This window comes from Ambystoma mexicanum, chromosome 12 (assembly GCF_040938575.1).
Source record: "Ambystoma mexicanum isolate Mex_15411 chromosome 12, UKY_AmexF1_1, whole genome shotgun sequence".
Classification (NCBI taxonomy): Eukaryota; Metazoa; Chordata; class Amphibia; order Caudata; family Ambystomatidae; genus Ambystoma; species Ambystoma mexicanum.
The window spans coordinates 992,078,546-992,095,210 of record NC_090936.1 but is presented as its reverse complement, the minus strand read 5'-3'; the positions used below and the strand labels follow the sequence as shown (position 1 = coordinate 992,095,210).

Here is a 16,665-nt window from a genome sequence, read left to right as displayed (position 1 = left end):
ACCTTACTAGAAGCCACGATTGGGCTCCTAACAAATTCCCCCACTAACTTTCTTTCTCCTAGCTTATTCGGCAACTTACTACACTTTCTCATTGCAATCCGTTTTCATTGGGCGCACAGCTAACTAGGCCAGTTTACTAGCCTAGATACATTAGAGTCCCCAACCTGAAGTTTATGATGTGTCAGGGAACATTCATAGAGCAGGATCCTTAGTGTGGACTGATGAGGAGCTACAGAGTTTGGAGCGGACAAGGTTGGGAGACGTTGGGAGGTGAGAGAATGGGCCAAGCTAGAAGATAAGGGGGCTCATGTCAGAGCCACAGTACATGACCCAACATACCCCGTGGAACTCCAACATCAGATTATGCATAGCATGTGAACGTAAACAAATCTGCAAAATACTGTAATATGCATTTAACTTGACTTGTGCTGCCCTCATTTACTGTTTCCAGCCCCCCCCCCCACCTCTACAAGTTTAATGTATTACTGTATCATGACTTTGGTAAGGTTTAACCTGTACCCAGCAATGGGATTGCTCCAGGCATCAAAATGCCACTGATAGTGTTCCTTGCTGAAGCTATTTCTATACAAATAGAACAAGTTACTTCTTACCTTGTAACGTTCTTTCGATGGGATGTTCCTCCGTATGTATTCCTTATCTTACATATCTCTTTCCAGCTTTGCTGGCCTTGGAAATTTCTTCTCTCTAGAGGGCGCTGCGCGTCGACGTTCGCCGAGTCGATGTCCCTCGACAGCCGCCGTATCGACGTCATCCTGCCTATAAAGGCCGCATGCAGCGTCCGTTGCTCAGTTCCGTTTTGTAGACCACAATAATTCTTTCTGGACTAGACTAATCACCCTGAAGGAGCGTAAACTGCAACAACAAGGGAAGTAGTACTGCGGGGATGGATGGGAGGGTCGATAAGGAATACGTCGGAGGAACATCCCATCGAAAGAACGTTACAAGGTAAGAAGTAACTTGTTCTTCGAAGGGATTGTGTCCTCCGACGTATTCCTTATCTTAGCTAGGCTCCCATAGCAGTATTCTGTTATTGGAGGTGGCAGTACTGACTTCATGCTTCCTCTTATTGATGAATAGAGTGCAATACTGCCCTTCCAAACCTAGTTTCCTGACTGGAGGAGGAATCCAAGTTGTAAAACCGTGTAAAGGTATGGACATTCCAAAATGGCTAAAATAATCCATCTGGAAATGGTCTGCTTAGTTATCGGTAGCCCCAGCTTGTGACCTGTGTAGCCTACAAACAGCTGGTCTGCTTGTCTTACCCTAGCCAGTCTAATAATGTAAAAACTTAAAGCCCTTCTTGGGTCCAGCCTGTGTAACCTCTCTTCCTCTTTCCCCGGATGGGGAGGAGGATAGAAAGATGGAAGGGTAATCTTCTGTGTGATATGAAATTCAGAAACCACCTTTGGGAGGAAATTAGGCTTCACTTGCAGAACAACTTTTTGTGAAAGATTGTATGGGGGGGGGGTTTACAAGAAAGAGCTTGTAACTTGCTCACCCTTCTAGCAGATGTAAGTGCTACTAATAAAACAGACTTAAGGGTAAGAGACCTTAACGAACAAGAGTGGAGTGGTTCGAAAGATGTGCCCATCAGGAAAGTTAGGACTAAATTTAAATCCCATAGGGGAACCTGGAATGGTCTTGGGGGATAAACGTTAGTTAACCCCTTTAGAAACTGTATTACCAAGGGTAACTTGAAATAGGATGGTTCTTCCGCAGTGCGCTTAAAGATGGACAGCGCTGCGAGATAGCCCTTGATAGTGCCAACTTGAAGGCCTGAATTTGCCAAGTAGAGTAGAAAGGATAACACCGTTGGTGTACCACATGAAAAGGGGTCGATATTCTCTTCTCTACACCAGCTGCAAAATCTGTTCCAACGGCAGCAGTATAAAGACTTTGTTGCTGGCCTTCTTGCTGAAAGCAACACCTCCATAACGTCATCAGGGAGGTCCCAATCCTTGTACCTCAGCCTTTCAGAAGCCAAGCGTGAAGGTTGAGGGTTTTGATGTCTGGATGGAGAACCTGATCTCCCTTCTGTGAGAGCAGATTCTCTCTGAGTGGAAGTCGAATTGGAGGGCAGATGGACAAGTCTAGAAGGTCTGGGTACCACGTTCTCCTGGCCCAATCCGGGGCAATTAGGATCATGGTTTTCCGGAATCTTCTCAACCTCCTGATCATTTGAGGAATGACAGGGACTGGTGGAAACGCGTACAGGAGTGGAAACTCCCAGTCCACTATGAACGCGTCTCCCAGAGCTTCTCTCGGGGGAAATTCCCTTGAACAGAACAGATCGCACTTCCTGTTGACACTGGTGGCGAACAGATCCACCTGAGGGGTTCCCCAAAGGGCGAAGATCTCTTGAAGGACTTCCTGAGCTAGTTCCCACTCGTGGGAGACTGCTCTGACTGCTCAGAGCGTCCACCGTCAAGTTCTTCTCTCCGGCTAGGTGAACTGCCGATAGAGAGATTCCTTCTTGGATTGCCCAAAACCAGAGCTGCAACGCCTCTCTGCACAGTGGTAGTGATCCTACGCCTCCTCTTTTGTTGAGGTAATGCATGGCCACTGTGTTGTCCGTCATTATCAGGACATTCTTTCCTTGTACAAATGGCAGAAAAGCCTTCAGCGCAGGTCTGATGGCCCTCAGCTCTAACAGGTTGATATGTAGTCTGGACTCCGATGGAGACCAATGACCGCTGATCGTCAAGTCGTGGGCTCCCCACCCCCAAGTGAGGCATCCGTGACTACTGTTATCTCCGGCCAAGGTTGCCAAAACTGCTCTCCTTTCAGAATGTTCTCCTGACAGGCCCACCACTGAAGGTCTCGAGCCACCCTGTCGGGAACCTGAAGATGATCTGTCATTCTCCCTGAGAATTGTGACCACTGAGTTCAGTGCCCACTGGAGAGATCTCATGCTCAGGTGAGCCTCCGGCACAAGGAAAATGCAGGATGCCATGAGGCCTAGCAACCACAAAAAGTCGAAGGCTGGGAGACGTTGGGCATTTTGAAACTTGGTGACCATCTGTAGAATATCTTGAGCCCTCACCTCTGGTGGCGAGGCTTTTCCCAGGGAAGTGTCCAGGATCGCTCCAATGAACTGGAGTCTCTGCGATGGTATCATTTGTGACTTCTTGAAACTGAGGGAGAAGCCCAGTCTGTGAAGGGAGTGGCGAACATAATCTAGCTGGATCGGAGCTTGTTCCGAAGATACAGCTCTGATCAACCAACCGTCCAGGTAGGGGTAGACGTGAATCCCTTCCCTCCTTAGACTTGCAGCCACTACCGACATTAAGGTGAAGACCCTCGGGGCGGAGGTCAGCCCAAATGGCAGAACTCGAAATTGATAATGAGAGTTGCCAATTGTGAACCTCAGGTATTTCCTGTGTTTGAGATGGATTTGCACATGGAAATAAGCGTCCTGAAGGTCCAGAGATACCAACCAGTCCTTGAACTGAAGGGCCTGAAGGATATGAGAGAGAGTTACCATCTTGAATTGATCTTTCCTGAGGAATTTGTTCAATTCCCGCAAGTCCAAGATGGGTCTCAGTCCTCCGTCTTTCTTTGGTATGAGAAAGTAAGGGGAGTACCAGCCCTTGTTCCTCTCCGCTACAGGTACCGTTCTATGGCACCTTTCTCTAGTAGGTCTAAAATTTCCTGCAAGAGGAGCGGATCTGGAGCTTTTTGAGAGCTGATCCCCGGTGGATGACAGGTATGCGTAGGAGAGGCAGGCAGTAACCTTGTGCAACTGTCTCCAATGCCCAAGCATCTGACGTGATAGCCTGCCATTCCGCCAGATGTTGAGTTAACCTGCCTCCTACAGGTGTCTTGTGAGGGAAGTCCTCAGAGTGGTTTTGGGGCGGCTGATGCAGATGCCGATGGTAAAGAGGCACCTGCTGTTGCTTTGGCTTTTGAATATCTACCCCATCCACCTCGGGTAGTTCTTTGTCCCCTTTGAGCCGGTCGTCCTCTACCTCTTCCGAATGCGTAGTAGAAGCAAAAAGACTTGCCTCTCGCAGAGGTTCCTGTGGGACGAAAAGGTGTCTGACGGATTGCAGCGCCTAGGGATTTTGCTTCTACCTTTGATGTTTGCAGTTTTTCTAAACTGTCACCCGCCTTTTTCCCAAACAAAGAAGAGCCATCAAATGGCATATTCAAGAGCCTGGCTTGCACATCTGGGGCAAAACCAGACTTTCTCAACCAAGCAAATCTCCTGGTTGTTGTACTTGCCGCCATTGCTCTGCTGATACTGTCAGCCGAGTCAATGCCCGTCTGGAGGGCTTCGCACATAGCGTCTTCAACGTCCCTTATGATATTTAGGAACGCCTCCCTTTCTTCTCCCTCTGGGATGCAGTCAGCCGCTGTAGAAGCACGCTCCCAAAGTGTATGGCTAAATCTAGCAAGGGTGCAAGTAGCATTAATAGATTTTAACGCCATGCTACATGCCGAAAAGACTTTCTTAGCCAAAGCATCGTATTTCTTATCGTCCCTGTCCTGTGGGACGGTAGGGTAAGCAGTCTTGATGTCAGTAGAAGATGCTGCCTGTACCACCAGACTTTCTGGGGATGGGTGTTTGGACAAAAACTCCGGGTCTGCAGAAGATACCCTGTATTTAGCAGACAGTTTTTTATTTACTGCCGGGACATCTGGGGTTTCCCAGTTCGTCATTTTTCTTTGAAGAGCTTTATGAAAAGGTACTACAGGATCCTCCTGTGGACCTTTATCAAGAATATCCGTGAGGTCATCCTGTTGGAAAGCCGGTGAAGGTGTGGACCACCCCATAAATTCTGTAATCCTGGCCATTAAGGCTCTATAAGGGGCTTCAGCATGCTCCCCCGGGTCTGGCCTAGCGAACTCCACCTCTGGGGAAGTGTCTAAACCACTTGCCTCATGTAAGGAATCATGGAGTTCCTTTAATCTGCGTTCCTCTGAGGATAACTCCTCTTGAACTGGGGTTGCAGATCCCTGCAACTCAAATGGCTCTTCTTGATCAGACAGTTCTCCCTCTTCCATAATTGAAGACATTGTTCTCAATTGGTCTGAGCTCACAAAGGGTGTGAAACCCATCTCCAAGGCAGAGGGTGCCAAACTTCTTGTTTTCGGCCTCGAAAACGTCGATGTTGTCGACACCGACGGCTTCGAAAGTGGTGTCGAAAACAAAAGGTGGATGCCTCGAGGTCTTTGATAAAATCGGAATTCTGCTCGAGGATATCGACAATCTCGACGACATCGACGACCTGGGAATAGCCACTGGGTGCGCCGCAACCGTGACTTTCCTTGGCGTCGACGCCGGTGTCGAGGATGGCGTCGAGTCGACAGTCCCGTGTGTCGAAGGTCCCTTCGACAACGGCGTCGAAGACACAGACCTCGGCGTCGACGGAACCTTCGAAGAAGGATTCAAGGTCTTTGCTTTACTCGAGGGTTCATGACGCGCTCGAGAAGCTTCCTTCGCCGGGTGCTGCGACTCGCAGCTTTTTGGACCTTCGGGTCTTTCGACCAGGGCATCGCTGTCAGCAGTCTTCGAGGGGGTCGAGGCCGCTTTCTCGAAGACGCTCATCATATTTTTTCGGAATTCCTCCCATTCAGCCCGGGAACTATGCTTCGTGGGGCAAGGGATTCTCTTAGGTGAAACAGAGGAAGAGGAGGATGAAGGGGATCTTCGGCGTCTCCTTTTCGAGTGCTTTGATCTCGAAGAATGATGGGACCCGCTTCGAGACCTGGAGCGCGAATGGTGAGGAGACGAATGTCTCGACTTCGTCGAGGAAGAAGAAGCTTTAGAAGTCTTACCTTTTTCCAGCTTCCCCCTACGCTCCTTCAGAGCTTTAGCTGTCATGGACATAGTCCTCACACTCCGAACAATGGTGTTCAGCTCCCAAACACCACAGACAGACCCTGTGAGGGTCCGTTATCGACATCTTTTTTCCACAGTCTCGGCATTTTTTAAAGCCGGACCGAGGGGTCGTCGGTTCAAACGAGGAAGCCATCGAGTATGGATCGAATATCTCGAGGAAAATTGAATATATCTACGAAACTGAGCAACGATATTCCGAGGCACTGAGTAAGCGCGGAAAAACAGAACTGAGCAACAGAGGCTGCGTGCGGCCTTTATAGGCAGGATGACGTCGACACGGCGGCTGTCGAGGGACATCGACTCGGCGGACGTCGACGCGCAGCACCCTCTAGAGAGAAAAGATTTCCGAGGCCAGCAAAGCTGGAAAGAGATATCTAAGATAAGGAATACGTCGGAGGACACAATCCCTTCGAAATGGGAACTTTTAGTCACGTTTTGCATCTCCTATATTGCAAAATTATACATGGTGAAAGTTGAATAAATGTAACAAAGTATTGTTCTGCTGATAATCTAAACTGCAATAAATACATTTAAAAAATACAAACAAAAATGATAGCAGGTTAATGACAACTTTGTAAGGGTAGGGCGATAGAGAGCATTGGGGTGTGCTTAGTGAACAGGATTATTTCACTATTGCTCAAATTAAGTCGACTGGACTTTTCTTGTAGACTTTAGGTAAGAACCTTCGCTACATCAAGATGTGAGATGAGCGACAGTCACATTTTCTTCAGTTTGTCTTTCAAAATGCTGTGGGTTCATATACTCAAAATGCTAGACAGAAACGTTTCAGGCTTTTATTTAGAAAATTATAGCAAATGTTCCACTCAAGCAATTAACAAGTCGATTCTCAATATAGGGAGATATTCCTCCTAAAGCACATCGGCAGTAAACATTAAAAAAAATAACCAATTGGTCATTTAACCCAGGTAGATTTCTGCCCACAACCCTCCCCCCCCTCTCTACTTAGCACCCTGGCAAATTAGCTGCAGGCACAGCCAAAGGCAGCTGGATGCAAATGTAGTCAAAACAATTAGATGTTTTACCTGGAACTCCATAAAAAATGTCTGTTATTTTCATCCATCACAACAACAAAAATACAGCATTAGAACCCCACAAGAGAAATAAATTAAACAGAACCAGAGGTGCAGGAAGAGGACAACATTACTCATGCTTCATCTATGGGGAGGATGGAAGATGTGCAGGGGACGCAAAAACCACAGGGAGCACAGTTTTGTCACAACCCTATGTCTGAAGCATTTTTCAAGTGTTCACAAAGGAGCGAGCTTGGAGTTGAAAAATGAATGAGTAACCAGGATTATAGGTATGCAAATACATAGGAAGACAAAAATGTGCAATCAACCAAGTTGGGACGTACAAGTGGACTTGGAGACAATTGTGGAGGGAATTAAAGCAATTTTGAACATACTAGTTTGACGTCGACACCAAACCAGGCAAGCCAGAGGAGGTTTACAAGCGTAGACACAAGCTGTTGGGCATGTCTGATTGGTCTGATCTAAAAGGAGGCAGTGAGATTGCAAGGGGAGGTGTTGTCAAAACTATTAGGAAGGGTGCGGTAGTGGTCTGGGATGGGAGAGCATCAGTAGGGGTTAGGAGAGCATTGGTCAGAGTGGTCAGACTCTTCCCTCCCCTCCATTAACAAAAACACGTGAAAATGGCAGACCAGCAGTGCTTTGAGAAATCAGAGTCTTAATATCACCCACTTGCAAGCAAGTCGGCCCAAATGCAGCTTATTCTACTAGAGTCCTCTCTGTCAGACTGAAAAGCTCCATAATTGTGAGGAAAACTAAAGGCAAAAAGTGGCATTTATTTTTAACGTAATGCAAATGTTACTGGCTAAAAATGAAATTGGCTAAAATTTTAGAGTCTGTGTTGATTGATTAGACTCCTATATTCTGAACCAGGTGGTCACAAATGCACTCTAACTCTTCTCTTTCTTCTTCTTGGCATTCTTAATCCCCTCTCCAGTGGCTTGGGCAGCAGGCCTCAGCCTGGGTTCTGGCTTGTCTTCTGCTGCATCTGCCACTTGCTCATCTTTTTTCCTGGTTTGTACATTTTTCTCTCCAACATTTTGTGTCTCCGCCATTTCTGGCCGTTTTAAAACTTTATGCTTACTGCTTGATGCCCTGCCCATCAGCATTCTTATAAGGCTGATAACAGCCGCTGTGAGCAGGAGCGACCAGATTACAGATGGTGCGGTGTACTGCTGGGTGTAATCCCGGATTACTTTGAGAGCAAACGGCAGTGGAGCATCGACAGCTCGTTTTAATGTTCCTTTGTCCTGTAGGCGAGAGAATTGATGAGATTAGATGGACAAGACACGCCTCAAGGCTTCTACAATCGGACTGCAGCAGAATTAGTGTACCTGCCCCACCAGTGATCCCCCACCATTTGCAGTTGGAAACCATGGAAAACATTGCTTAATGGCAGGACAGGCACAACTACACCAAAAACAGCAACTGATTATGTCATACCAAAAAGCTCCCATTCCAGTGTATCACTTACAATCATTATGCACCAAAATATAAGCAATTAATCTCATGGATAAGCATCTTCATGTGGCATTTGAATAATAATAATAATAATAATAATTAGGCTTTTATATAGCGCTACAAACCCTCAGGTATCCGAGCGCTGCTTATTATTACCCACGGTGTGTGGTGCTCATTTATCGACCTCGGAAGGATGAAAGGCTGAGTTTGGCCCCGCCGGGATTCGAACCTGCGTTAACAGGCTCTGCACGGGTGTCAAAGCGAGCGCTCTACTGCAACTGGGACCAGGTTTTGTACAATTTCCACAAGGGCAGGGAGCAAATTAATATTTAAAAGACACTTTGCTCAAACACTAAGCAAGCAAAGGCATAGCAAATGAGGATACTTTCTGAATTACTCCATCGATTGTGATAAACCAATAATCATGCATTTTGGACCCAAATAATTATTCAGGAACAAAAAAATTATTTCCTCAAAATCAAACTGCATTGGTTCAGAGCTTACATTAACTTTTCCAAACATCAAATTAGTTTATTGCAAGGAAGAGGTGTCCACAGTTCTCTGCTGCAGGATGTAAAACCATCTAACCTAACCAAAACCCAGGCTTTCCATTTAAAGGATTAAATCATTTCCTCAGTGCATCGATGACCAAGTGTTAGATACCTTACAGTCCAACTGGTGTGGGACCTTTATAAGACTTCTGTTGGCATTAGGGACCCAACTCTTAATATAGCCCTGAACTACACAGGTCAGTAGAGTGACCGAGTAGCCAGGATTATTTTAGGAAGGAGCAATGTGAGCTGTAAAGCAGTACAATGAAATCAGTTCACACAGCTATCCAAGTAAACACTCAATTAAAGTTATAGTAAAATATATTTATGTTTACACACACACGTAAACCTAAAATGCAGCAACTACTAACAACAACAGTGTGAAATGGAATCATTTAATATAACAAAGCAGGCGAGTAACTTTCTATGCTTTACATATCGAGCACACAGAGTGACGTCATTTAAGGTCAGTATCAGCACTTCTATATCACCTTTTCAAAATTGGGATGAGGTAAAGTTTCAAAGTTAGGCAGAAAACACTAACAAGTACACTCTCCCAGAGGGGTATAGGCAGTTGTTTCCTTGCAATAAAAGTGTTCACCATTAAAACCAATGGACGAACCAGTATTGCCAAAGCCAATTAGGTCAGAAGATGGACCTTTGGGGAACCAGGACAGCCAGCCCATGTCTAATGGACAGCTCCAGTTCTGATGAAGATCTTCAGAGGAAAAGTTAACCAGTCAGTGGTTCTTGAAGAAACACAGGAGCTCAAGGGGAGCCCGATAGTGCACAAGGTGCAAGGACAGCACAAATGTGGTGGGAGTCAACTCTCAAAGAATACAGCACTTCCCAAGCCAGTAAGCACCAAAAATGGCACAAGATAATTACAATCCAAGCCCAACATTACCTTGAAATTGAAGAATTAGTAGCTGGCTTCCTTCTAGGTGCAACGTTGCAAACCCAATTCCAGCTCCTTGGTTGTGGTGACGAAAGGAGGGACTTCCAGCAGGCTTCTGCTGCAGCAATCGGGAGACAGGGGGGTCAGCAGCAATGGATTCAGCTCACTCCAGCTGCTCTTTGTGGTTTAGGTGCCTTTTTCCTAGCGCAAAAAGAAACGCATATCACTGGTTGCATTATCTTCGATTACTCTGTCCGGAATTCTGGTGAGGGGACTTTTGGTGATGAATTCCTGCCTCTGGAGGTCCACACTGATGCCTGAAAAATGTAAGCCTGATTCGATCTTCGGAAGATGATGCACTCGATAATGGTCCATGTACCCCTGGTATTGGGATTCTGCAGGTCAGGCAAGTCACAGCAATTGGGGGATGGTCAAAATGAACAAGGTCTTGAGGCTAGTTGTTCCCACCAGCCTAAGGGAGGAAGTCGTTCTTGGCGGGACTTCCCTGTTGATGTAAAAACTAGTTCAGCACAGCTGCAAGGCTTCACCTGTGATTTCGCCATCCTGGAAGGTGCTGCTGGTGTCTGCTCAGCTTTCGGCTTCCTTGTGACAGAGGTCGACTAGTCCAAAAATCTGCGCCTTTTACGCTGGATCTCAATGATTAACACACTGTCAATCACCTGGGGGTTGGCTGTCCTCTAGGACAACCAGCCGCCCAGTTAGAACTGGTTTCAGCCAGGCATTCCTACAGACAAACTAGAGTGAAGTTTCGGACTCCTCCCTCACATTCTGCCTTCCCAGACACACTGGAGCCTGGGCGGGCTTCAGGGCTGAAGCCCAGCAAAGGCAAAATAACTCACGAAGGACTCAAATCTTTTCTAAAGGATAGAGGAAAAGCCCAGAAGGAACAGACAATAGAAAAATGGCAAAAAAAGACGACGGGGGGGGGGGGGGCATTTTGGAAAAATGGTCACCCATGAGTGCTGTACTGCAGCTGAGAAATCAGCCTGCTAGTAACTTGCACAAAATGTAGTAAAATGTAACCACTGCCACCAGCAAATGAAGAAAAAAGGAGTTACAATGTAACCCCCACCAGCACCCCACCTAGGGTGGTGTGTGCTGGACCCACAAAAGAAAATTCTTGGGAACTGTAGTTCTCACAAGAAAAAGTATTTAAAGAAAGTCGCCCAAGGGACTGTCCAGTGACACTGCACATGGGGTGTCAAAGCAAAAAACAGATGCCTTTATTAGACCTATGGAGTTAACCAGACTCGATTTAAAAAAAAAAAAAAGAAAAATCGCAGTCAGAGAAGAACGAGTGACTGCCAAAATGTTCCACTCAGGAGTTTAAAATCAAAAAGTTCAGAACCCAGCTAAGGCGCTGGGGGTCTCAGGTGAAAGGGAATTGGCACAGAAACTGAAAATTCTCTCCAACACCGAGCAGTTAGGCTTTACTCAAGGGAGATGGCAGTGAAATACAATTAGTCCTAATAGTTGGGTCCAGAGAATCTACTACACTGACAAATCTACACCATTACAAAATTACACATGGTATCCTTGAGTTCAAATACTTTGGGTTCTGCATAATGCATAGTAAGACACATTATACAAAGAATAGAAGAGAACACTAGACACTGCGCTGATCCCTAAAACTCTCGATTTTAATGAAACCAGTCAGTTAGTTGGTAACAGGCCAACACTATTCTAACAGAAAAGGTCGATACCCTAGCCAAACAGAAATGTGTTGACCCTTTGCTGTCTTTCAGGGCTATACAGTGTCAAGCAATCAATAGAAACGTTTTTACTGATTCATCTAAAAAAATGTGTATACCCATCAATACATCATACAATATATCAAATCCATTTCCAAGGCAGAAAACGTACATATAAAAGCATTTAAGGGCCAAAAGGTATACCCTTTCCACTCCTAAGGTCAAGGCAGAAAAATTACCTGGTTGTAAACCCATTATATTTTAGGATGGGGTATGGGGAGAAACATAGAACCATAGACCATTATGAAATTAATCAGTTATTATGAGGACCCACACATGAAAATACATCAACCGGCCCTATATCCCACCCAACTGTAGTAAATAGCAAACAAGCTAGACCATTGATTATATATAAAATCTAGAAGGCGAGAAGGGCTTCAGCAATTTGCAAGGACTACAAGGCCACCAAAAGCCAGAACAGAGTTAGTTTTACTGTTAGGGCAGAACTTACATTTTCTTAGGGCCCTCTACCGAAGTATCCTTGCAACTAACTTTTTTAGTGGCTGGTCCCATGGTAGGCTGCATTGCTCCTGCGGCATAGGTGCTAATATGCCCACAGGATGATTACATCACCCTACATTGGTTTAGGGGAAGGAAAGGGTTAGGCAAAGTTTGTATGCAGTACCTTCGGGGACCACTACACACAACTAGGACTGCAGGTGTAAGCAAACCAACCTTTGTTATAAGTCTGTACTACACCGTTTTGGTAGCGTTGCTGAGCAGCCAGGCTCATCTCAAAAGGGGAATGTGAGCTGTAATGAGGTTAACCAGAGGTCTAGGATCACAAGTATTCAAACAAACTTATACTCAAGGTTTCTTGGTAAAACACTTAATTCCACAGCCAGTTATAAAACATTCACTAGGAGGAAATATATATCACACACAAATATACTTCAGTACTTTACACTGTATTTTTGAGGTAGACTACTTTGAAGGAGGAGCAAAAAGGCATATGTTAATGAAAAGAAGATTACAATTATTCTTAAACAGAGCAAATGTTTTGAGTTCACCAGGAGTCAATTCAATGCAATAGGTTAGGCCGAAGTCAATAGGCTAAAGTCTTGTATAGGATAAAGCAGTTCTGGTAGTTGAACGGAAAAGTCTTTGCCAAAGTTCTCAGAAGTAGTTTGTAAAAGAAAGAATATGTTGGGTCCCAAGCAGATTAGGCCTGCAAGTTGGGAAAGTGTCATGCACTTTCAACACGAGAGCCAAGTACTCAGTCTTATTTCACAGTACCTTAGACTGAAGAAAAAGATGCAGCTGAAGACTTCTGTTCCTGGCAGTACCTGCAGATCTCGCTGTTCCTGAGCCTCAGTCGTGGGGACAAGAGGGAGGACGTCGGGGGACTCCTACACTGCACTGGGGCTGGTCAAAAAGCTGGCAAATCTATTCCGGTAGATATCGTCAAGCACACAAACTAGTGTCCCTCTCCCTGGTTATTTGGTTTCCTGCAGCACTGAGGAAAACACAACCAGCTCCGAGATCGGTATCCAGGTGGCTTAGTGTTGAGTTGATTGGTCCCACCAACTCAAAGGGAGAAGTCATCCTTGCAGGGGCTTCTCTGTCGAGGTGAACGGATCTGCAGCAGGGCTTCACCGGGCAAACCAATTGTCCAGGAGTTGCAGCAGCAGTCCTCTTCAAGCTAGTCTTCGGTTCTTTCGTTCCAGTGGTCGACTGCCTTCCAAGCCTAGAGACTCGCCTTTTAGTCAGTTCTCTCCCATTCATTCCCGCCTAGCTGTCACTCACCCAGCAGGGTGGCTGTACTTGCCAGACAGTCAGCCAATCACAGAGTGCATTTGGGTCTCCTAGGAGACTAAGCACAGTGAGTTTCAGGGACCTGCCTCACTTCCTGCCCACTCCAGACACTTGGGCACCAGAGGTGGTCTTCAGTCCTGAAGCCTGCCAAAGGAACAAAGGGACCAAACCTAGTTTGGTGCGCAGCAACAAACTCTAGAAGGACCTTTCCAAAAAGAAATGGCGAAAAAAGACTGGGACCCGTTTAAACAAAGGGGGCGGGAGACGCCATCTTGAAAAACATGGCTCCCGCGATTTAACGCTACCGTGTTCGCGGTCGGGAAAAATCATGGTAGTGTAAAGAATAATTCTTCCAAAAGAACATGAGTAATTTGGCAGATTGACCATCCCCTTCATCTGCATTAACCATCTCGAGGCTTGGAGATCTGTTTGAATTACAAAAGTAGATCCATACAAGTATGGACTAAATTTCTTCAAAGACCACACAATTGCAAAACATGCTCTTGTTTCACGGTCCTTCAGTTTCCTACTGATGAAGCAAATAGGGTGTTCCCTGCCTTTCTCATCCAACTGACTCAGAACTGCAACTATTCCTGTATTTGAAGCATCAGTTTGTATAATAAAGGATTGGTTGTAGTCAGGAGCTCAAGGCTGGAGCTTGACAAAGGCCTTTCCCCAAGTCCTTCAAATGCCTCAAGTGCACTCTCATTCCACCTGACCTTCTTGGGAATTTGGGTGAAGAGATCATATTCAAAGGAGAAGCTATGGTCACAGTTCTCAATGAAGCTCTTGTAGTAACCTGCAAGACCTAGAAAGGCTCTCACTTGGGTTTGATTAGTAGGGGTGGCCCAGACTTGTACAGCTTGTACTTTGCTAGGCAATGGCCTTATTTCAGGTCCTCCTACCTCATGTCCGAGGTAGATCACTTTACTGTGACCAATTAGACGGTTGCTTGCTGTTATGGTCAGATGGGCCTGCTCAAGAGCCTGCAAAACATATCCAAGGTGGGCAAGGTGCTCTTCGCAAGTGGCGCTGAACACTGCAATGTCATCCACGTATGCCATGCAGAAATCCTCCATCCCATTCAGAAGGAACAAGTTACTTACCTGTAACTGTTGTTGTCCAGCATGGGTCTGGCATGGATTCACATGCTCATGAATATTCCCCGTCAGGCTGGGAATCCCCGGTAAAGAAAAAAAACAGTATCAGTTTCGTTTCTGAGCTGTTTTTCTTAGTAGTAACCAATCACTGATCTCTGGGTCATACTGCCCCCAGCCAATGACTGCCCTCTCCCTAAGCCCCGCCTCTGACAGCCATCCTCAGATTTGGTAGCACGCCAAGTGGCAGTATGACCAAGTAAAGAGCCGCAGAGGGGTAGGTGGGAGGGTTCGCACGTGAATCCATGCCAGACGCATGCTGGAGAACAACAGTTACAGGTAAGTAACTTGTTCCTTCTCCAGCATGGGGTCTGGCATGGATTCACATGCTCATGAATAAATACATACATAGCAGTATACACATGCACAACCACGGGAGGTGGCAAAGGTTCAACATTAAGCATTACATCCAAAACTCAACATTAAGCAATTCTTACCTCCTCACCAGGCTCAACTTAGGCGAACAGGTTGCGCAGCACTGCTTGGCCGACCCTGGACTCCTCCCTGGAGTCCCGATCGACGCAGTAGAATCTGGTGAAGGTGTGCGTCAACCTCCATGTAGCAGCCCTGCAGATGTCCAGCAGGGGCACACCAGACAGGAACACCGTGGTAACAGCGATCAGTCTGGTCGAATGGGCTCTCGGACGGCCGGGCAGCGGTCGGTTTGCCAACCGGTGACAGTGCATGATGCAGCCGGAGAGCCATCTGGAAATGGAAATCTTCGAGAGAGCCTTCCCTCGATTCCCAGACCCAAAGTTCACGAACAGTTGACGTCTTCCGAAAACTCTTTGTGCGGTCCACGTAGAACTTTAGCGCTCTAGCTACATCCAGCGAGTGCAAAGTCCTCTCGGCCGGCATCGAAGGCGACGGGAAGAAAACTGGTAACACCAAGGGCTCGTTGAGGTGGAAGTCCGACGGCACCTTGGGCATAAAGGAGGGGTGTGTCCTCAGCACCACCCTCGTGTCATGAAAAGTCAAGTATGGAGGCTTGCAAGATAGGGCCTGGATCTCTCCCACTCGTCGTGCGGAGGTGATGGCCACGAGGAAAGCTGTCTTCCATGACAGGAACTTCAAAGGCACCGAATGCATAGGCTCGAATGGAGCCCCCCCCCGCCCATGAGCCTGGTCAGCACCACATTAAGCCCCCACGCCGGGGCAGGAGCCTTCACCGGCGGGAATGATCGAAATAGTCCCTTCATGAATTCCTTCACCAGGCGATGAGACCACAAGGACGCCCGTCCCGTAGTCCTGGTATATCGGGAGATGGCAGCCAGATGTATTTTGAGGGAGGCGTGAGCCAGTCCAGCTTTGGCCAGCGACAGTAGGTACGGCAGTACTTGAGGGGCCGTAATCTGCAGAGGGTTCATCTTCTGTGCACGACACCAGACAGAGAACCTCTTCCATTTATGACCGTAACACGAGAGTTCAGGACGCCCTGGCTTTTGCAAGAACCTCTCTGCAATCAGCCGGTATATCGTACCCTCCAAACTCTAGTGCCGCAGGAGCCAGGCCTGCAAGTTCAGCGACTGTGGGTCGTGATGGATAATGGCGCCTCCTTCCCTGGAGAGAAGATCCGCATCCGCCGGCAGCTTGACTGGTGGGGACGTTGACAAGTCCAGAAGGTCTGGGAACCAGATCTGCCTCAGCCACGCCAGTGCGACGAAGATCATCCTACACCTGGACCTCTTGAGCTGGTTGATGAGGCGGAGCAGCAACGGCAACGGAGGGAATGCGTATAGAAACAGGCCGTCCCAGGGGAACGAGAAAGCATCGCCCATGCTCTAGTGTGGGAACCTGCTGGCGAACCTCTGGCACTTGGAGTTCATCGCGAACAGGTCGATCTGGGGTTTGCCCCATCGTTGGAAGAGCCGATCCACTTGATCCTGTCGCAGTTCCCACTCGTGGCACGAGCGCAGCTCCCTGCTAAGTGAGTCGGCAATGATGTTTTTTATTCCTGCCAAGTGGAAGGGAACCAGAAACATCCCCTGGGTGACGGCCCAGTGCCACAGATCCTGGGCTTCCTTGGATAGGGCTGGGGATCTGGTGCCCCCCTGCTTCCGTATGTAGAACATCGTGGTGGTGTTGTCGGTGAGGATCCTCACCACGTTGTCCTTGAGGGACGGAAGGAACATGAGCGCCCAGAACACTGCTCGGAG

At 47.2% G+C, this 16,665-nt stretch overlaps 1 protein-coding gene across 2 annotated transcripts in view; it reads right to left on the bottom strand.

Moving 5' to 3' along the window:
• Nucleotides 1-6,646: 6,646 nt before the first annotated feature.
• LMF2 (lipase maturation factor 2) overlaps nt 6,647-16,665 on the bottom strand; it is a 482,758-nt gene continuing 472,739 nt past the window's right edge. For both annotated transcript variants that reach the window (XM_069629496.1, XM_069629497.1), the window contains exon 14: nt 6,647-8,165. In XM_069629496.1, the coding sequence (XP_069485597.1) occupies nt 7,806-8,165 (360 nt within the window). In that variant the 3' untranslated portion in view covers nt 6,647-7,805. The remainder of the gene's footprint in view (nt 8,166-16,665) is intronic.